General features: G+C 42.5%; 1 protein-coding gene across 9 annotated transcripts in view; it reads left to right on the forward strand.

Moving 5' to 3' along the window:
- HDAC5 (histone deacetylase 5) overlaps positions 1 to 20379 on the forward strand; it is a 99538-nt gene extending 79159 nt beyond the window's left edge. For 5 of the 9 annotated variants that reach the window (XM_077252533.1, XM_077252531.1, XM_077252534.1 and 2 more), the window contains 22 exons: positions 97 to 208; positions 570 to 700; positions 1779 to 1910; positions 2002 to 2114; positions 2336 to 2449; positions 2574 to 2751; positions 2896 to 3086; positions 3169 to 3381; positions 8137 to 8269; positions 10136 to 10269; positions 10501 to 10621; positions 10935 to 10984; positions 11123 to 11230; positions 11317 to 11372; positions 12182 to 12269; positions 12356 to 12475; positions 12560 to 12657; positions 12983 to 13101; positions 13782 to 13915; positions 13997 to 14081; positions 18127 to 18274; positions 19052 to 20379. In XM_077252533.1, coding sequence (XP_077108648.1) covers positions 97 to 208; positions 570 to 700; positions 1779 to 1910; positions 2002 to 2114; positions 2336 to 2449; positions 2574 to 2751; positions 2896 to 3086; positions 3169 to 3381; positions 8137 to 8269; positions 10136 to 10269; positions 10501 to 10621; positions 10935 to 10984; positions 11123 to 11230; positions 11317 to 11372; positions 12182 to 12269; positions 12356 to 12475; positions 12560 to 12657; positions 12983 to 13101; positions 13782 to 13915; positions 13997 to 14081; positions 18127 to 18274; positions 19052 to 19091 — 2618 coding nt within the window. In that variant the 3' untranslated portion in view covers positions 19092 to 20379. Of the gene's footprint in view, positions 1 to 96; positions 209 to 569; positions 701 to 1778; positions 1911 to 2001; positions 2115 to 2335; positions 2450 to 2573; positions 2752 to 2895; positions 3087 to 3168; positions 3382 to 8136; positions 8270 to 10135; positions 10270 to 10500; positions 10622 to 10934; positions 10985 to 11095; positions 11231 to 11316; positions 11373 to 12181; positions 12270 to 12355; positions 12476 to 12559; positions 12658 to 12982; positions 13102 to 13781; positions 13916 to 13996; positions 14082 to 18126; positions 18275 to 19051 lie in introns of all 9 variants that reach the window. The other 4 variants (XM_077252528.1, XM_077252532.1, XM_077252529.1 and 1 more) reach the window with 1 other exon arrangement.
- The last annotated feature ends 1395 nt before the right edge of the window (positions 20380 to 21774 follow it).

The following is a 21774-nucleotide window of genomic DNA, read 5'->3' on the forward strand; positions in this document are numbered from 1 at the left end:
AAGAACAACGTGATGTCCAGAGGTGGAAGGAAGTGTGGCAGTGATGTACAGACTGTTCATGTTGTGGTGGCCATAAACTGGTTATGTTCTTCCAAGGTGCCATAGCCAGCACAGAGGTGAAGTTGAAGCTTCAGGAATTTCTGCTCAGCAAATCTAAGGAGGTACCAGGGAGTGCGAATCATTCCATCTTACAGCACCCCAAATGTTGGTGAGTCTAGAAATTTTCAGTGTCTGCTGTTCTATAAACTGTTTGTATTTGTTCAGGAGTGAAGCAAACCCTTGTCAAATTTCCAAATTGGAACCCTTCACACCCTCGCCCTATCTCAGGCCCATCTTGTTTGTAGACAGAAAGAACGGGCTGACCATCAGGCAAGTTGCCTGTTGTATTGTACTTTTTCGATGTAGTATTGCAAAGTACGAAAACCAATGGAGGAGGTTAACAAGGTTGACTTGATCTCATCTCCACAAACCTCATGGTGACCTAGGTCCCGACTGTTTGTTAAAAAAAAAAGTTTACAAAATGTCACCTGCCATCTTGGTATCTCACCACATTAGTTCTTTTTTTTCAGGGGAACTCACCATACCTCACTGGACCACAGTTCACCGCCTCAGGCTGGGTCACCAGCTACACCTCCTTCTTACAAAATGCCTCTACTAGGAACCTGCGATGGTCGAGATGACTTTCCCCTTCGCAAAACTGGTAATTTGTTTCATAACACTTCCATTTTTTATCAAATATTTTTTTATTGAATTTTAATAGTACAAGAAAACAATAGAACAACTCAACCCCAACAGCCCATCTCATTCACCACTTCTGAGAAAACCTCAGAAACATGAAAATAACTTCTACTACTACTGATATAAGGGCATGGCAGATCACTTCTGTCATGTTGTGTTAACATCACTTCATTGTGCCAGAGATAGCCACTATTTTAAGTATTAAAAAAGGGGCCTATGGTCCTAACTGAGGGGACAGTCATCCTATAGATTTGAGTGAGGAGCTATTAAACAAGGTGGGCTGTCTTATTGGGGGTGGGAGGGATAAGTTGGGATTGCAGGGTTCGTTTGGGGGGAAAACTTTGTACTGAAAACAAGAATGTAACATGTCAACTGAAATGTTATTCTTAATAAAAATTTATTTGAGTTAAAAAAAAAAGAAAAAAGTATTAAAAAAGGGACCTTAATAAAACAGTATACGATCTCTAACTAGATGGAAGCAACGACTCATTGAGCCCATAAAACCTCATATTTACCAATTGCTTGTTTCTTACGATGAATATTTTTCTCCAGTGAAATAAGCTAATTGACCTTGTTAACAAATTCTTTTTTGGTAGGTGGAATGTCCCGTATCCATTGTTGTGCGATAAGCTTTCGAGCAATATATACAATGGGGGAAATAAGTATTTGATCCCTTGTTGATTTTGTAAGTTTACCCACTGACAAAGACATGAAAGTCTATAATTTTAAGGGTGGGTTAGTTTTAACATTGAGAGATAGAATATCAAAAACAAAATCCAGAAAATCACATTGTATAATTTATATAAAGTTATTTGCATTTTGCAGTGAGAAATAAGTATTTGATCCCCTACCTAAGGATAGGTCATCAGTGTAAAAGCAGTGGATAACCTCTTTAAGGACTAGAAGAACACAGTATATGGCAGGGAACAGTCTACTTATAGACCATATTACCAATACTATGAGGGGAGCAGGGTTTGCAGTTACACCCCATGCCATGTAATGTGTTGAATGTTTTCTAAATTCTTGTTTTCCCCATATAGCCTCTGAACCAAACTTGAAAGTTCGCTCACGGTTAAAGCAGAAGGTTGCAGAACGGCGCAGTAGTCCTCTTCTCCGTAGGAAAGATGGAACCGTCATCAGTGCTTTTAAAAAGAGAGCAATTGAGATTCAGGGTATCCATCTAATTTCCTTAATTTCACATTCAAATTTCCCCACCATCTTGTATTATACCCCCTCTCTTCACTCATTTTTTTACCCTTCTAGTTTCCTCCGTATGTAGTAGTGCCCCCGGGTCAGGACCCAGCTCTCCAAACAGTTCCAATAGTGCCATCTCTGAGAATGGATTGACGGGGAGTGTGCCCAATATTCCTAGTGAGGTAAGTGCCTTTGGTCTGGGAGACCTAAAAAAGTCATCAATATTGAATTAGTGGGTGTTTAATTCCCAGCTCCCCTGCCAATTATCTGCATAGAGGGGCTGCAGCAGTCCATTTTTCGTTGTGGATGCATCGGGTGCCACAGCTCAGCCCCAATCAATCAAATGGATGCAGTAATATGGGATATGACTGATAACGGTGTTATATTTCATGCTCATTTTCAGATGCTTCCCCAGCAGAGAGTTCTCACACTGGATGGAACGGGAGGCCCTTTAGGGCTATATACATCCCCTTCACTACCTAATATCTGCCTGCAGGGAAGCGCCAGCAACCTCAGCGTGAGTACCTCTCTCAAAGTTGGGACATTTATGACCTTGAGATAACCTAAAAGAGGAGACAGCAAGAGAAGCATTGTATTGGAGGATTATATGTTTGTATTACCTCTAGAATCTTTTTTTTTAGGGCCAGTTCACCCCTCAGGAGGGAGCAGAGCGCCAAAGCCTACGGCCAGGTGGAGCTTTCCTCACCGCCAACTCACTCTCTACGCTGGATGGTGGGGAGATAAGTTTAGGGGCTCCTTCCCTTTTGCAACATGTACTATTACTGGAGCAAGCCAGGCAGCAGAGCGCCCTGATAACAGGTTATTATCTCTTTTGGTACTTATCCTGATTTTTCCTTAATTTTTCCCCATTTATTGCCGACTTCTTCTCTTAGAGATTATTTTTCCTGGGTTGCGTACTTGATTGATTTATGGTTTTCAATATACTTTTTCCTTCTGCTTTAGTCCCACTACACGGTCAGTCGCCCCTCGTCGGTGGAGAACGTGTGTCCACTTCCCTTCGCACAGTCACAAAAGGCCAACGACATCGTCCCCTCAGCCGCACACAGTCCTCGCCTCTACCACAAAGCCCACAGGCCCTCCAACAACTGGTCCTTCAACACCAGCATTATCTTGACCAACAACAGATTAGTAAAGTAAGTAGTGATGTTGAGAGATTGGTCTTTATTTCAAATCCTGGTTGGTTCTCATGTTGCTAAATGTCTTATTATCTGGTAGACAGTGGAAGGAATACGTCAACCTCCGACCCACCCTGAAGAAACAGAGGAGGAACTGACAGAACAGGATGGGGGCGAGAGGTGCCGTGCCATCTTCACCTTGGATGGAGAAACAGAGAGCGAAGAAACACAAGAAGAAGAAGAAGGAGCAGAGGATGAGGAGGATGACAGTGAAGAAGGACCGACCAATGGTGCAGAACATGCATTTAAAAAGGTAAGAGTATACAGTACTTTAAAATGGTAGAAGTGTGGGACAAGACATCTAGAAGTGTGCACTTCTCATATTGTGAAAAATACACTCAGCAATTCTTTGGCCAACACAAAAATGTTGGTGTTATCTGGAAACTCCAGTAGAACAATGCAATTATAGATCACATGGAAAAGACACTGAATAAAACTAGGAGGAAAAAGACAGCGCAATAGGGTTTTATTCAAGGGAGGTACAGGTGTTTCAATAAGGTTATACTAACCTGATTTACCGTAGTGTATACACAACTTTTCAATCACTCAGCTGCTACAGGTCCAACGGGCCATCAGACCGGGAAAACACAGATAAGGAGGATTTGGGGATAATCTGCCCTGCTGGTGTCCCATATAATAAGTCCAAATCCAGACCAAAAGTACACGCCTTTTTTCTTTATTTAGTCAATGCATTTCGATTTACTACAGGCTTCTTCATCAGGACAAGAAAAGATGCTTTTCAGGTCCTGAATCAGGTGACAGGTTCCCTTTAAATATACAGGAAACCTTAGGAAAGTATATTAACTAGTGCCAAACACCAATTAATATGAGAGTAATGTAACACAGATCGGGATGGCTCCGTGCACTGACGCATATATAGGGGAAACGCTATATGAAATTCTTAGTGGCGGCCATACTTTGTATCCAGTCAGTACTATAATATATTTCTTAGAGATAAGTGGGGACTATCTTAAGGTACCTTCACACGAAGCGACGCTGCAGCGATAGCGACAACGATGCCGATCGCTGCAGCGTCGCTGTTTGGTCACTGGAGAGCTGTCACACAGACCGCTCTCCAGCGACCAACGATGCCGAGGTCCCCGGGTAACCAGGGTAAACATCGGGTTGCTAAGCGCAGGGCCGCGCTTAGTAACCCGATGTTTACCCTGGTTACCAGCGTAAAAGTAAAAATAACAAACAGTACATGCTCACCTGCGCGTCCCCCGGCGTCCGCTTCCTGTACTGTGTGAGCGCCGGCCCTAACAGCAGAGCGGTGACGTCACCGCTGTGCTGTGCTTTCACTTTAGGGCCGGCGCTCAGTCAGAGCAGGAAGCGGACGGCAGGGGACGCACAGGTGAGTATGTACTGTTTGTTTTTTTTACTTTTACGCTGGTAACCAGGGTAAACATCGGGTTACTAAGCGCGGCCCTGCGCTTAGTAACCCGATATTTACCCTGGTTACCAGCGTAAAACATCGCTGGTATCGTTGCTTTTGGTGTCAAACCTGACGATACACGCCGGTCTGACGACCAAATAAAGTTCTGAACTTTATTCAACGACCAGCGATATCACAGCAGGATCCAGATCGCTGCTGCGTGTCAAACACAACGATATCGCTATCCAGGACGCTGCAATGTCACGGATCGTTGTCGCTATCGTTGTAAAGTCGTTTCGTGTGAAGGTACCTTTAGCGGGCATGTTGATGAATGAAGATGAGATCCTAGCCGTAGGCCAAATGACCATTCTGCTGACAGCTGCTGTGTGTGTATGTTCCATACAGAGGAGCCCGGACTCTCGGCGCAGATCAGGTCAGTCTGATACTAGTGATGAGACATCGGAATGGAGATCATGCAGATCTGCAGTGCAGGGCAGGAGGAGGAATGCTCTGCGGGAGGCGATGTTTGCAGTATGTAAGCCTTGTGTTTTGATGTCAGAGCACACAGTCCATTGATGAGGAGAGCGGAGTATGACTCATTCATTAATGACTCACCCACCTCCCTCTTTCCTGTGACTCAGATGCTTCTAACCCCCCATCCTTTGACCTGCTGTGAAAGGCATAGGGGGCTGCAGGTACCCGGAGGGAAGGGGAGTTATTTAGATGGAGGGTGAGGCCAGAGTTTTTTGTGAATGAAAAATGCAGCATTGACATAATAATATGCATCACCAGCTGTAACCTCACAATGTAGAGAGACCAGCTGAGCTCTGCTACACACCTCACATTCCCCCAGACCTCAAAGGGAGATTCGTAGTTAAAATTCTGCACTGCCGCTGAGATGAATTTCAGGAGAGTGTAGGTGGTATTTGCTGATGAAGGGGGCATGAGACCCCGGAAACGCGTTGAATAAAACCACTGTGAATCAACTATACTCCCCTGAAATTCATCTTAGCGGCAGCGCAGAATTTTAACTACGAATCTCCCTTTGAAGACATTATTTTCTCTGGTCGGTGAAGACCTGTGGATCTGCAGCAGCCGCTATCTACATGCTCTAATCTCATCCTAACCAGGTGAGCAAATTTGGTGCATATTCTCCTCTGTGTAACGTGGATAAGACCCTATTACGCTCTTTGTCTCCCAATTGTTTTGCAATAATTCCCCCAGACCTGTTACCCCAATGTCCCACTACTTCCAGGGAGCTGAAATATGGAGAGATGTTTGGGCATGTCCTCATCCTTGAGAGCTGGTGGTCAGGAAGCTAAAATATGACAATCTCATTAGAAGTGTCCTTAGATTGCAGTGCTAAGGGGGCCACACACCGTCCATCTCTCCCGACTCCTCATACACATGTACGCTCTGCTGAACATGTATGTGATTTGGCCAGGAAGATCGTAGTAAAGGCGTTTCCAAACTCTTTCCTGTCATATTATATCAGGGAAGAAGAGCATCAGGTATTTCAAGCCAATCATTTTTGTTTTCAATGGAAGTGTCTTATGGCGGCTTTTCCTGTCTCCACATTAAAAATATATGAACGTTTTGCTGAGCTAAAAGCTCATCTGTATGAGGGAGCCGGGAGACATAGCTGACGGGCGAATGAATGTTGTGTATGGCTAATGTAATCTGTATGGCCAGCTTAAGCCAATGCCTGTTACCTTTGTAAATGGCTTATCTCCTGAAAAAGTGCCCCATCCATCTCTTCCACAACTTCCTCTGTTGGGGAGCAGTCAGGAGACCCCATTACAACAACAGCAGGTCTGCCAGTCCTGCAGAACTTAGAGGGTTGGGGTGATTTTCTTGTGTATGAGGGCCTCTAAAGTCACTGGTGGTCAGGTAGACGATGTATGAACTTCTTTCAGAGTAAGGACCTTGCCGAAAGCTTCTGAGGGTGAGATATGGCAGGGTCCTCACACTAAAGAGCTTGCTATTACCAGCAATCCAACAGCGGTCAGGTAGCTGTGATTTGAGGTGCTTTTTGTAGGGTCTTCACATTGGAAACCTGTAGTCATTGGGGGCCAGAAAGCTGAGCTATATGGAGTCTTTACACTGGAGAGCCAGTGGCTGCTAGTCCATCTCTGTCACTAGTGGTGAAACAGCTGAGACATGAGAATCGTTTGGGAAGATCCTTGTAGCGTAAACCTTGTGGTCCACTGGAATTAGGACGATGAGATACGGGGAGTAGTTTGTCAGGGATCATAGAGTTTTTGGTCATCATCAGTAATTCTCTTTCACTAGTTGTTTGTCAGACATGGAGAACAAAGTTCTTGTTCTGAAAGGCTTGTGGTCCATGGGGCTTAGGAAGCTAAGATTTGGTGAGTCATATAGACTTTGCCGTGGAGAAATACTCGTCAGCATTCATCTTCCTTCAGCGATTTTTAAGATTTAGTTGTAAGAGTGCTTAATAACCCTCCTGTTTTCACTTGGTTCTCATTCATTAAGCATGATATCATTTTTCTAAACCACGGCTGAAGATATCAGTGAGGTAGAAAAATTCTGATGACCACCAGTATAAAGACCATGTCACACAACTCCCTGTACCTCAGCGTCCTCAAATCAGTTTCCCTCTGTCTCAAGGCAGTGATATCTACATTGTTAGGTCATGGTTACAGTGAAGTCCAGTGATCGTTCTACCATTGATGCCAGAAGTGTTCCCCATGAGGTCGCTTGTAATATACATTTTCCTATGGGGCGTATTATTAGCTGTGTTTGTTTTGAACATTGGCAGATTGTACTTAATTCTTATGACTCGCTTCCTATTGTGTCATACGCCGCAATTATTATTCTGAAAACTGCAGTACCTTATGACATGGGTTTTCACATTTGGTATATTGGATAAAATGGTGTTTGTTTTTGAGGTGCTGCCTCCCCCACTGGTTACTATGTAACTGCAGCAATGGAGGACCTCTGCTGGTCTATATGGGTACTGCTTTCTGAATTTCGGAGCACATACTGTATGTGCTTGACCGTCGTGTGTCTTTTGAGATTAGCTTTGATTTTCTCTCTAATATTCCTTGGAGACCTAGAAAACTTTCAATGTTCTGTCTGGGATTCGCCTATTGAAATGTAGCCACATGTAGCAGCAGTGTGCCCATCTGGCCCATTGTGCAGCAAATGGGTTGCTATGACCTGTAGCATTGGACTATGGCGCCTACAGCGTCTGATTGGGCAACAGAAAATTTGGTTTTGCTCAGTCCATAGATTCAGACTAGGCCTATGGGTGCCTCCTGCTCCGAAGATCTCTGTTTCAAACCCAAACTTGAAAATAAGGAATCCCCAGCAAGAAAACGTAGTCGTGGGGACTAGAATGAGTGTAGGGGTCTCCAGACAAAGCCGAGTGGTCTATTTTGGGGAAGAGATTGACTTTTATTATTGTTTTGCATTTTCTAACTCTTTGGACAGGTACGAGACTGTCTGGGCGTTCTCCGATCCAATGGCGGAGCGGAAGGCTGCTGTGTATTGGGAATTTGTCCCACTGCTTTAGATTTCATTTGTGATATTGTGATGTGTTATTAACCATTTTAGTATTGGATCCACCCGTCTTATGTCACTGATCTCAGTCTGTTACGCCTCTTTCAGATGTTTCCGGACACCCTCCCTCTGTATCAAGGTTCCCTGCCTCACTCAGCTTTAAGTCGCACACAGTCTTCTCCTGCCGCTCCGCTCACCGCCCTCTGCTCCGAGCCGCGGCGCAGAGTTCTCAGCAGCACAGGTATGTCCGTCCGCACACACATAACATTGGAGGGCTCCCCTTAGACCCCGGAAAGGGGAACTTATAGCTTAGATAATAACATTAAAGTCTGACTACAGAATATGAATGTCATCCTTTCAGTATCTCTCACTGTTAGCCTTTAAAGAAAACTGCAGCATACAGTGTCTCGTGCTCTGAAAGACCCTGCATCTATTAATTACACAAGTTCCTTTAATTAAAGGGTTACTCCCAAAATCACAAATTATCCTCTATCTACGAGGATAGGGAATATCTTGCTGTTCACTTGAGACCCCAAGGAATTTGACTGAGACAACAATGAGGTTGGGGCTCAGGAACCCAGAGAACATGGCTCTGCAGCCCCATCTTGAATGGAATGGAGGTCCATATGCTCGATGTCCACTTCATTCATTGTCTATTGGACAGCCAGTGAAAGCTGATGCTATGCTTGGCTAGTTTCCCAGTCCCATTGACAATGAATGGATTGGAGGACAAACATGCATACCCCTCCTCCCTACAAGACTGGGCTTCAAAGTCCTATTCCGTTCCTGGGGTTCCAGAGACCAAATTTCGGGATCACTGGAGGTGCTAGCTGTTGGAACCCCAGCGACTTGTGATTTTGGGAAGAACACTTTAAAAGTAATCTGTCAACAACAGGTTTTAGCTATCTATTCTGAGAGTGACATAATGTAGAGACAGAGACTCTGATTCCAGCAATGTGTCACTTACTAAGCTCCTTGACAATCAGTGTTGTTGGTTATACAGAGCTTAGTATTCAGAGAACTGGTAGATCCGCAGCAGATAAAATAGTGATTTTATCAAAATTTCAGTAATCTGAACAGTAAGTTACACAGCACTGGAATTAGGGTCTCTTCACCTACACCTCCTGTAGTGGCCACTGCAGGAGAAATGTGCAATCCATCCACAGCTTCACCAGGCGATCACTACTGATCCCTGTAGGCTTTGGCTGCTGAGTCTTCTGTATTTATGTTGCAGGCCTTTAACAGTACCGTAATTCTTTTTGCACAATAGGGTGATAGTTCTTAATGCCAGATGACATGTAGCTTTCATAGCTCTTTTGTGGCTTGTACCCTTGCTCATCAGAGTAGTCTTACCATTCTCCAGAAACCAGTGACCTCTTGAAGGCATGAGGAAGATAATAGCTTATTACTTGAAGGAAATTACTAATTCTAATGAATAGTAGAATTAATTCCTATCTAATTTATTAAGCTTCATTATTGTGGATAGTGTAGAGGGCTGATAAAGTATCACACTTTTTCTACCCTGTCATCTATCTCATCACCGTGCATGCATTGTGCATTGGCTTTTCATTAGCATGACCCAAAACAATCTCATCTCTGGGGTTGGGGTGGCCGTCAGTCAGCTGTAATGTGCAAGGGAATCTGGTGGTAAGTGCGAAATTACCATGTAGTGGCACCACAAGCAGGGCTGTGGAGTCGGAGTCGTGGAGTCAGAGTCGGTGCCCATTTTGGTTAGTCATGTTAATTTCGGAGTCGGAGGTTTGGCTTACCGACACCGCAGCCCTGGCAGGGCTGTGGTGTCGGAGTCGTGGAGTCGGAGCCCATTTTGGTGGAGTCGGAGTCTGTGTCATGGAAACTGAGGAGTCGGAGGTTTGACTTACTGACTCCACAGCCCTGAACAAGGGCAATGAAGCATTACTCAGTGCCCGGTGAAGTCAGTGGGCTTTCCATGTAATGCATGGAGATTCTGGGTCCTTTACAAAGAGGGGAGACTTGGTAGCTTCTATTTCCTCCTGATAATTGATAAGAATGAATGAGGACCCCCTTTATATTAACTTTATCCAACTATGATATTTAAAAGTTGGTACAGGTTTGTTTTCCTCTCCAGGTCTAGTCTACGACACTCTGATGCTGAAACACCAGTGCACTTGTGGGGACACCAATAACCACCCAGAACATGCCGGGAGAATACAGAGCATCTGGTCCCGTCTACAGGAGACTGGTCTACTAAACAAGTGCCAGGTGATTTATGTGGCTGGGAGGACCATAAGTGGATGGCGGGTAATAATCACACAATGGGGTGGCATGGGACGGGCTCACAGATTGTTCTATGGAGCTCAGAGTGCGCATATGGTGAGACGTGTCTGCACTAGAAGTGTGTAAATATGGTTGACACTGAGCATATGGAAATATATTTTAGTGGCAATCATTGGGGTTCTATAGACTAAGAGTGACACGATGTCCCTCTCACAGCGCGTGCGGGGCAGGAAGGCCACGCTGGACGAGATTCAGACGGTACATGCAGAGCATCATACCCTCCTGTACGGGACAAGCCCACAAAGCCGCCACAAACTGGAGAGCAAGAACCTGCTGGGTGAGGGGCTGAAGACATAGCTACTGGCTGGGAATCAAGATGGAGTAGTAACATTTAGAGCTGGGTACAGAAGTAACATTTTGGGGAGGGCAAAAAAAATAACAAAAATAAGGGGTTGGGGGTGGGTGGTTTGATGAAACGAAGGAGATAATATTCCTGCATTGTAAAATTTGGGACAAGGGACTTAGATGGACGTTACCCGAGAGCACCAAAAGTGTATCTCCTCTACATGAACTTTCTATAGAACATAGTTATGGTGGGTCACACTTCTTGTCCTCAATATCACCAACTTTCTTTTTCAATCATCCAATAGGACCACTCTCCCAGAAGATGTATGCAGTGCTCCCTTGTGGTGGCATCGGGGTAAGTTCTGGTACATTCTCATTTTTTGGCCATTTAGTAGAATTGCAATCACTATAGCAGTGAACGCCCATCTACCATATACTGATTTCCCTTTTATGGACCCTACTCCAGTGTCCTCCACTTTATTCATTATTTCAGGTGGATAGTGACACAGTATGGAACGAGCTCCATTCTCCACCGGCGGTAAGAACGGCTGTAGGATCTTTACTTGAGCTGACATTTAAAGTTGCTTCTGGAGAACTGAAGGTAAGTCACAAATGCATCATATTAAACTATAGGGGGCACTATGCTGTTTTATCCACCACTGATTTACATTCTTTGTAATATCATAGAATGGATTTGCTGTAATCCGTCCACCAGGACATCATGCAGAAGAGTCCGTTGCTATGTAAGTATCATTAGAATGGTCCACATAATGGTTCAGCTAGCAACATTGGGCCCCAAACTCATTCTTTTCATGACCTGAAATGGGAACTGTACTTTGAACAAACTTTGCATAAGTCATAATTTTAGGCAACTATGCAACATATCAGATCAGAGAAATCTGCTTCCTCCTCTACTTATGAGCCACTTCTCCCCCTCCTTCCGAATTCATCATTCATTCTAAAATAAACAGCTCAGACAAGATGGATTACCAGCACAGTGAGGTGTCAGGTTACACTTTCTATGCAAATGAGATGGGGAAGGAGTGAGCTACAGAGTGCAGAAACAGGCAGAGAGAGACACCGAAAGATCGTGCTAAGCTTTCTAACAAGTGTGTAACTTCAGTGCTGGATTGGCATGCCGACACCTCAGTACTGCTGTATAACATTACCCATACCGCTGCTTATTTCTGTGCGCTAAGTAATGGAATGAAGAGCAGGAATTCCTCTCTTATGGGCTGTGTATGGGAGAGATCATAGTTCTCAATTTCCTCCCTCCATGTCGAAGTCAATTACACATTAGATTATAGATGTTGCAGGGGACACTCTTGAACATTCATGATACAAGTCATATAATGGCCAGAAATAGTGTTATTCCTCATATACACATACATCACAGCTTATTCTGAAAAGTTACTTTCGAAGATACGGTTACCCTTTAAAGTGTCCTTAACTTTCACACTGGCACTGTAGGAAAACCGTAAGTTGATCATAGACTGCTTTTCAAGTCTCTAATATGGCTCACTGACATTACACCCCTGTGTTTGTGATCCAGGGGATTCTGTTTTTTTAACTCCGTAGCCATTGCTGCCAAACTTCTCCGTCAAAAGATGAGCGTGGGTCGGATCCTAATAGTCGACTGGGTGAGTTGCCAAAATTACAAAAATATAACCGGCCATTATTTATAAAATAAGTGACTCTGATTTAACTCTGCTAATCATGTTTATAGGATATTCACCATGGCAATGGAACCCAACAAGCCTTTTACAGTGACCCCAATGTCCTGTATGTGTCCCTCCACCGTTATGATGATGGGAACTTTTTCCCTGGTAGTGGCTCTCCAGAGGAGGTGAGTCCCATTGACTTGGAGGGGCTCCAGACCATGATTCATGGTACCAAATATGTATACATATTATATTTCTGTATTTAACAGGTGGGTGCCGGTTGTGGAGTTGGATTTAATGTGAACATTGCATGGACAGGGGGAGTGGAGCCGCCTGTAGGGGATGCAGAATACCTGGCTGCTTTTAGGTAATGTGTTAAACCCTATATTTTTTCATATTTTCCTGGTTAACCAATCATGGTAACATTCTCTAGATCAAAGTCTTCTTATCTATAAGGTTTATATTTCTTGAGGTCAGGTGTCTCCAAGACCTTCATTATGGTCATCCGTGAGCAGACCTGCCACTAATTCTACCCACCTCTTTTAAGTTGTGCTCCATTAGCAACATTAGGGAATTGTCAAGACCACTAAAGCAGAGGAACCAATGAGGGAGAATAACAAGTTGAACTTTTATCTCTGATTTTGTAAATTGACCTATCAGTAGTACTTAACATGTCTGACTTGTCTTCCCAGGTTGGTGGTCATGCCTATAGCCCAAGAGTTCGCACCAGACCTTGTCCTAGTCTCAGCTGGGTTTGATGCAGTGGAGGGGCACCAAAGTCCACTTGGAGGCTACTCTGTTACAGCAAAATGTAAGCATGAATGTAAAAAAATTGTAAAAACCATTAATATGAGTTTCTAAGCCAGGAGTTATGATGAAGAACCAGGATTTTACGAGAACGTCAAGAAAAAATACCAATATAATTTGGTAAATTTGATTTCATGTGTGCTTTATCTTGAAATAGCCCATAATTTTTGGCTTGTATGCTGTCGGGAAGATCACGACAGATCACCACAGATTTATGATCTATGTCCTTCTGATCTCAGTAATAGGCAACATGATCTGATCCAATGGTTTTCTTAGCAAATGATTAGTCACATGTGACAATGGTGACCTTAGATGAAGACCATATTGTGCGGCAACTATATACACTGTGAAAATGAATTATTTCTATCTATAGCTGTATTTTTGGTGGTTGCACCATGGTGCCACTAGTTCACCATGGTCTGGGTAAATGTTGTAATTGCTGCCTCTACAACATGTCCAGCTATGGCATCGGTGACCTACCCAACCTATGACCAATGCAAAACCAGATTAATCTAATCCATTTTTCACATATAATCCTACTTCCAATTTATTTAATTGGGTATGTTAATTGCTGACCAAAAATGGAGATCAGAGACTTGTTGCACAGTAGTAAGCAGCGTTATTGAGTTTTATAGGGTCCTCTAAATGATGTCAATGCCTCCATTTTGTCTGTGTGTCACTTAGGTTTTGGACACCTCACCACACAGTTGATGACTCTGGCAGGAGGTAGGGTTGTCATGGCATTAGAAGGAGGACACGACTTAACTGCTATCTGTGATGCCTCTGAGGCTTGTGTGTCATCCCTTCTAGGAATGGAGGTGAGAACGGGGTGGTGGAAGGTCATGAGATGTGGTCATAGGAGCCTTATTCATGCTAACTGGAATGTTCTTACTCCATAGCCGGAACCATTTGATAACAGCGTTCTGCAGCAGAGACCCAGTGCCAATGCAGTGACCACTCTAGAAAGAGTCATTACTATCCAGAGTAAGTGCCAGCTGTCAATCACTAGTAGGACCGCCCACTGGACTCCTATACATACAAACGCCAGGGACTTCAATTAATAAAATACAAGTTATACTGAATGTTTTCCCGCAAACCCATATATCATTCTGCTCGGCTTCTCCTTCTCTACATCATAGTGTGCACAGATCAGACTGTATGTACAACGGGAGAGGTTTCCCTTAAGGACCATAAGCTTTTCGTTTTCCTCTTTCATTTTTCCTACCCTTTTTACAAGAGTTTTTTTTTTCCACTGACATATCTATATGAGGGCTTGATTTTTGCTGGACGAGTTATAGTTTTGAATGATACCACACATTTCAAGATATAGATGTAATAAAAAGAAAAAAAAATCCAAATGGGGTGGAATTGATTGTTTTTTGTTTTAGGCTAGGTTCCCACAATGAGTATTTGGTGAGTTTTTGATGTACATGTTCTGCAGCATTTCTGCACCTATTTACTAAATTGCGTTTTTCATGAGGCTTTAATAGCATTTCTTCATCTGCAGTTTTGTCTCATTTTTAGTATGTTATTTTGCTTTGTTTTGGATACTTACTCTCGTGCAACTTTGATATTACTTTATGGTTTATGTCATGTGCAGAATTTTATGCATTTATAATGCGATTCCATTGCAGAAAAGTTATAAAAATACATGGGTGGTTTTTATTAGCTTTTCCTCATCTCATTTAAGTCTATGGGGAAAATCTGCAAATAAACCGTATAACTACAGCAAGAAAAACTGACCTGTTGCACATTACAAAAATGCAGTTTCTTCAGCATTAAAAAAAAAAAAAGCACGGTGGGCATGAGATTTATAGAAATCCTATTTACTATAATATGTTGCTTTTTTCGTGCAGTGAATATAAGCAACATCAAAAATACTCATTGTGGAAACTTAGCGTTGTATGATGGCATTTTTTTGCATGGCGGGCTGAAATTTTTAATGCTATCAATTTAGGGTTCATATGTTTATATACATACAGTACAGACCAAAAGTTTGGACACAGCTTCTCATTTAAAGATTTTTCTATATTTTCATGACTATGAAAATTGTAAATTCACACTGGAGGCACCAAAACTATGAATTAACACATGTGGAATTATATACTTAACAAAAAAGTATGAAATAACTGAAAATATGTCTTATATTCTAGGTTCTTCAAAGTAGCCACCTTTTGCTTTGATGACTGCTTTGCACACTCTTGGCATTCTCTTGATGAGCTTCAAGAGGTAGTCACCGGAAATGGTTTTCACTTCACAGGTGTGCCCTGTCAGGTTTAATAAGTGGGATTTCTTGCCTTATAAATGGGGTTGGGACCATCAGTTGTGTTGAGCAGAAGTCTGGTGGATACACAGCTGATAGTCCTACTGAATACACTGTTAGAATTTGTATTATGGCAAGAAAAAAGCAGCTAAGTAAAGAAAAACAAGTGGCCATCATTACTTTAAGAAATTAAGGTCAGTCAGTCCGAAAAATTGGGAAAACTTTGAAAGTGTCCCCAAGTGCAGTTGCGAAAACCATCAAGCGCTACAAAGAAACTGGCTCACATGAGGACCGCCCCAGGAAAGGAAGACCAAGAGTCACCTCTGCTTCTGAGGATAAGTTTATCCGAGTCACCAGCCTCAGAAATCGCAGGTTAACAGCAGCTCAGATTAGAGACCAGGTCAATGCCACACAGAGTTCTAGCAGCAGACACATCTCTACAACAACTGTTACGAGGAGACTTTGTGCAGCAGGCCTTCATGGTAAAATAGCTGCTAGGAAACCACTGCTAAGGACAGGCGACAAGCAGAAGAGACTTGTTTGGCCTAAAGAACACAAGGAAAGGACATAAGACCAGTGGAAATCTGTGCTTTGGTCTGATGAGTCCAAATTTGAGATCTTTGGGTCCAACCACAGTGTCTTTGTGCAACGCAGAAAAGGTGAACGGATGGACTCTACATGCCTGGTTCCCACCATGAAGCATAGAGGTGTGATGGTGTGGAGGTGCTTTGCTGGTGACACTGTTGGGGATTTATTCAAAATTGAAGGCATACTGAACCAGCATGGCTACCACAGCATCTTGCAGCGGCATGCTTTTCCATCCAGTTTGCGTTTAGTTGGACCATCATTTATTTTTCAAAAGGACAATGACCCCAAACACACCTCCAGGCTGTGTAAGGGCTATTTGACCAAGAAGGAGAGTGATGGGGTGCTATGCCAGATGACCTGGCCTCCACAGTCACCAGACCTGAACCCAATCGAGATGGTTTGGGGTGAGCTGGACCGCAGGGTGAAGGCAAAAGGGCCAACAAGTGCTAAGCATCTCTGGGAACTCCTTCAAGAGTGTTGGAAGACCATTCCCAGTGACTACGTCTTGAAGCTCATCAAGAGAATGGCAAGAGTGTGCAAAGCAGTCATCAAAGCAAAAGGTGGCTACTTTGAAGAACCTAGAATATAAGACATATTTTTAGTGGTTTCACACTTTTTTGTTAAGTATATAATTCCACATGTGTTAATTCATAGTTTTGATGCCTTTAGTGTGAATTTACAATTTTCATAGTCATGAAAATACAGAAAAATCATTAAATGAGAGGGTGTGTCCAAACTTTCGGTCTGTACTGTGTATATATATATATATATATATATATATATATATATATATATATATATATATATATATAGTTTTGTTTTTTTTTATTTCTTTTTTCATATGAAGCCTAGAAAAAGGCTGGGCTTCATAGAAATAATAACTTAGCAGAGACGGGGTCTTTGGTAGGTCCCCATTAGCCATGACAACCCATCGCATTCCTCAATTAAGTAATGGTGGAGGGCACCATTTGGAAGTGACTACCGTTTCCTAACCTCCAATTCAGGTTCCGACTGTATAATGCAACTGGCACCCATGCAGTATTGAGCAGGCTCAGTGTCTGAGCCCGCTCCATATAGCAATGCAACACTTCTGCTGGACATGTATAATGTAGCAGTTAATAAGCATTGTTTTGCATTACTATGGAAAGATAAGAGTGAATCTCCTTAGTAACTCCTTCATGCAAATTTACGTACATAAATGGTATAAGTTGGAAGTAATTCTACATTCTGACATACATATAGGTCAAAGGGTTTGAAGGGCGCTGAATTTAAAAGTTTCACTGGGAGGGCAGCTGTGATAAAAACTGCACACATTATTATATAGATATCTTAGACCCGATGCAGCTGGAGTACGAACGATGAAAATCAATCTCTTAATGGCTGTATATTCCTGATATTATGATAAGGATATTAAGAGTCCAGCTGTAGAAAGGAAATAGCACATGAGTCCAAGTGCATACATTCTCTGCTCACACGTGAACGTCTGCCATAGCTTATACTGAGCAGGGTGAGATTTCAGCAGCAGCAGGGAGGAGGTACACTGATCAGTGAGGCCAGGTGGACGATGACTGATCTGAAACTTTTAGGGAGGAATACTGTACACTGTCATTTTGATGTGGATTTTATTAGGTCTAGGAATTCTATGTCATAATGTATTTAGTTTGCATTATATAATCTTTTAATGTCTATTCTTTTTTCTTAAAGAGGGGAATTGTAACCATATATTACTCTGTTTTTAATGGCTTTTATGATGGTTGATAAATTAATAAATAATGTGTTAATTCTATAGTTTGGGCCTTTATGATTGCGGTTATAGTAGTTATATATACCGTAGTTTATTTTATTGTCTTTTTATATTATACAATATTTTGTACATCAAAGTTTTTTTGCTTTGAATCTTTTTTTTAAACTGCTCTGCGTGTTAACTGTGAGCAACTCCTTTGGTACAGACCATAGAAGTTAGGCTCATATCTCTGGAACCCTGTGGCGGATTTAAAAAAAAAAATAAACTACTTAGGGAAGCAGTGTGAATAAAATATGAGCAGAATCTGGCCACCTTTGACCTGGTGACAGATTCTCTTTTATGGCCTAAATGATCCATCATTAAACCGTTGGAATGAAATATAATGGGCGAATTGCAGGGCAAAAAAAAAACATATATATTTTTATTTTCAATAGGCAAGCACTGGAGCTCCTTAAAAAACATTGCTCTTAGCCACTCCTTCCTGGAAGCACAACGAGGTGAGGTGGAAGATGCAGAAACCGTTAGCGCATTGGCATCATTATCCGTAGATACAGAGCAAACTAATACAGACTGTGTCTCCAGGTAAAAACCACAGTGTCATTTATTACGCAAAAATATTTTTTAATGAGTTATTCGGTCTCTGAAGAAAAGTCCCGAGCATAAACAGTCGCACTCAAAAAGGTATCTTCAGAGTTTTTAGCCAAACAAGTGGTTTTTTATTTTGAAAAAACACCAACAAATTATGAAGAAAAGTCTGCAGTCATTCTATGTGACTGCAGACTGCCGGAGTATGGCAGCGTGTAATGCACCCACTGTCAGGATTACCTTTTATACCCTTTGCAGGTGGGCAGTCATGTGACTTTGTACATGCAATGTACATACTTGTGGTCACGTGCTGACTAGTCTCCCCCAGGTCTTCTCAATAGAAGACAATTAAGAAAAGCACAGGGGTACCCGCCAAGGGTCTGTGACAGTATGCGCATCGCACACTGCCACAATATGGTGATATGCAGTGACATTGAGTGACTACTCACTTTTCTACCGAGACTAGACAATTCCTTTAAGGGTCAGATGTTAAAAGGGTTGTACAGAAATAGAAATTGGCACCACAGCGTCAGCCTGTGTATAGGTAAATTGTCTCTTCCGAGAGGAAGAGGACTAGAACTCTAGTGTGGCATGTCAGTCTCACAAGGAGAAACGTTACCCCTTGGATCCCTGTGTAAGGGTGTGACTTTTTTTTTTTTTAAGTAAAGCGTCCACGTTTTTCTAATTCTGTACAACGACTGTAAGAAGTAATGTTATTAATCAGTCAATGTCTACAGCTTGGCAAGTACTAATTCAGCCTCTGTGTCCTTTCAGACCATTGGAAGAGCCCATGGAGGATGAACCAACGGCCTGATTTCCCCTTCCTGGGGAGTCCACACACCACAATCCTTTTTTTATTTTCCTTTCTTAGTTTTTGTTATGGTGATCGGTTTATTTTTTCTATTAAAACCAAGAAACAGACAAAAAAAAAAAATTAACAAGAAAGAAAAAAAACAAAAACACAAGAAAACTCAATGGGTCAAATGTCATGTGTCCCAGCGGGCAAGACTAGCACACCCACCCTCCCTGTCCTCGGGGACCCTCACTTTAGCTTACACGCCATGCTGAGTCTGGTCTCCCGTTAACACTACATGCTACTGCCTAATGTCTCATTGATCTGTGCCTCGTACACCACAATTCACGCATAGGGTCCTTTTAATTGTGCCACAAATATCAGAGTGTGCCCATCCATGCAGCCATCTTGTGATCCATCCAATGGACTAGGAGCTATGGAAGTAACACAAAGAATATTGTTCACCTCACAGAATGGTTACATGGTTACTTCCAGTAGGGTCAGGCAACATATGCACTTTATTGATCCATAGTTAAATTTAGTGTGATTTGTATATCTCCCTTCCTCCCAAAAATACTGTTTTTCCTAGACCTCTATTTGTAATAGTACCATTATTTTTTGTATTATTTTTTTTTATTAGCACAAGTTTAAAGCCGGCTCAGGGTTTTTTTGGGGTATTGCTGCTTAAACACAGGTATTTCTAATCTTTAATATAAAGGTATACATTTATTAGAAACTACATAAGTCTGGAGGCCTTTTAGGCTTCATGTAGACAAACAGGCCAGAGAGAACCCTGCCTTGTTGCCAATAGCAACTAATCATATCTTATCTTTTATTTTCTAACCTGTACTGGGAAAATGTAAGCTGGAATCTGATTGGTTGCTATAGGAAACATCTCCTCTGCACTAGGTTACCTTAATAAGGCTCATTTTGTACATGCAGACCATGTTTTAGCCATTGCCATGCTCTGTATAAATCATGTACTAATAACACTAGTGTATTATGGAGTGGACAAATCAGTTAAGATGGATATTAGATGGGCTCTGTTCTCGTTAGTGTCATGGCTTCCATTGGTAGGAGCCATGAGAGGTAAAACAAATGTTTTCGATAGGTACCAACTAATTTTGATGGTTCCTATCAATGGGGTCATTCAGGGTTTCAGAATCCGTAAAAAACGGTAATGTTGGCTGTTATCAAATAAACCATAACCCCTGATGGAAACCCAAAGACAGTGGCGTAAATGGCCCTTTTGGCCTTAATATGGTATTGGGTTCTCCTTCATCAGGCAAAGACAAAAAAAAAAAAGAAAGAAACCTGAAGGACCCATTGAAAGGTAATAGGTCCCATCATGATTTGTTGGGATCCACAACAAAATAGATTTGACAGAACTGTCATGGTTCCTACAAGATCAGGAGCAGCACTATTGTGAACAGAGCCGATAAGGAGTGCTTTTTTTTTTCTGTGTGTGTGTGGGGCTTGGGACTGACAAGGCCTGAGAAGAGGCTACCACGTTCATTTCTGACTACTCACCTGTGTTTGTGGACAATATCCTTTTAAACGTCTTCTTAAAACGGTTCTCCCACAATATTACATGTCATAAAAGTCTGATCTGGTGGTCTCCAGCATCTGGAAGCCCCACTTATTTGGGGGATGAGCCATTCGTGATCACCAATGGGAGTCTAATCAGATTGTTTGTGGGACTGGATAAAAACTCCATTATGGGATATCGTCTTAAGGTGCCCTGCAGCTTAAATTGAGATGCTATCTTGCAAAATGTCTGCCACCACTGATTGTATGTGCCAAACCTGATTGGCATATGGCCGAACTATACTGTATATCTTAATGTAAATCTGTGGACAAGAATCAAAGGGTTACTCCCATCTTAGAAAGTTAGCACCAAGCCAAAAGATCTTTTGGACACCAGGGTTTCGGTTTCCATTGCCAAGACCTCTACCGTTCCAAAATATGAGGCTCTGAAGTTCCCAGTTTGAATTAAGCAATTGACGCCCATGCGCACCACTGCTCCAGTTGTCTATGGAGCAACCAAAGGTAGACGAGTAAAGCCAGGTTCACATAGCTTTGTTCCTAAGGTCAGTGGCTTCGTCAGGGCTTACATTTGAACCTCTCTCAAAACAGGATTCTGGAGCATGTGTAGATGAGGCCATTGACTGTATTGATGCACATTGAGTCACGGTGTCTGCCTATTGGAGGAGGCCACCAAAATGTAGTTGACCACATCTTGTTGCCCACCGCAACTAGGTGTATACCACCGAAAATGATGCATGACAAAGCACACTGTCACTCGGTCTGCATCATTATAGTCAATGGTCCCCTCGGCCGTTTTAAATCCCATTTTGAGGTGGTTTGAACGTACCGTGGGAGACAACGCTATGGAAACCCAGCCTAAGGCATTTGGCACTTCATCAGAGCCCGATTCTTGTGATCAGTGGGAACCCTAACAAGTTATCACCTAAGCATAAGTGATAGCTTCCTAAGATGGGAATAATCCTTTAAAATCTTCATCCATAAAGGGATTGACTGCTTTGGATAACACCTTCCAAAGCTGAATGTGAGGGTGCGATTTTTGAGCCCTAATATTAGCTGGATGATATCCATTGTTCTCAGTTAGTGCTGGCATTACACCGGAGCAGGATGCTATGCTTCTGCTCATTTCTTGGAAGGGGTCATCAAAAAATAACCCAAT

The sequence above is a fragment of the Ranitomeya variabilis genome, chromosome 4 (genome assembly GCF_051348905.1).
Source record: "Ranitomeya variabilis isolate aRanVar5 chromosome 4, aRanVar5.hap1, whole genome shotgun sequence".
Taxonomy (NCBI): domain Eukaryota; kingdom Metazoa; phylum Chordata; class Amphibia; order Anura; family Dendrobatidae; genus Ranitomeya; species Ranitomeya variabilis.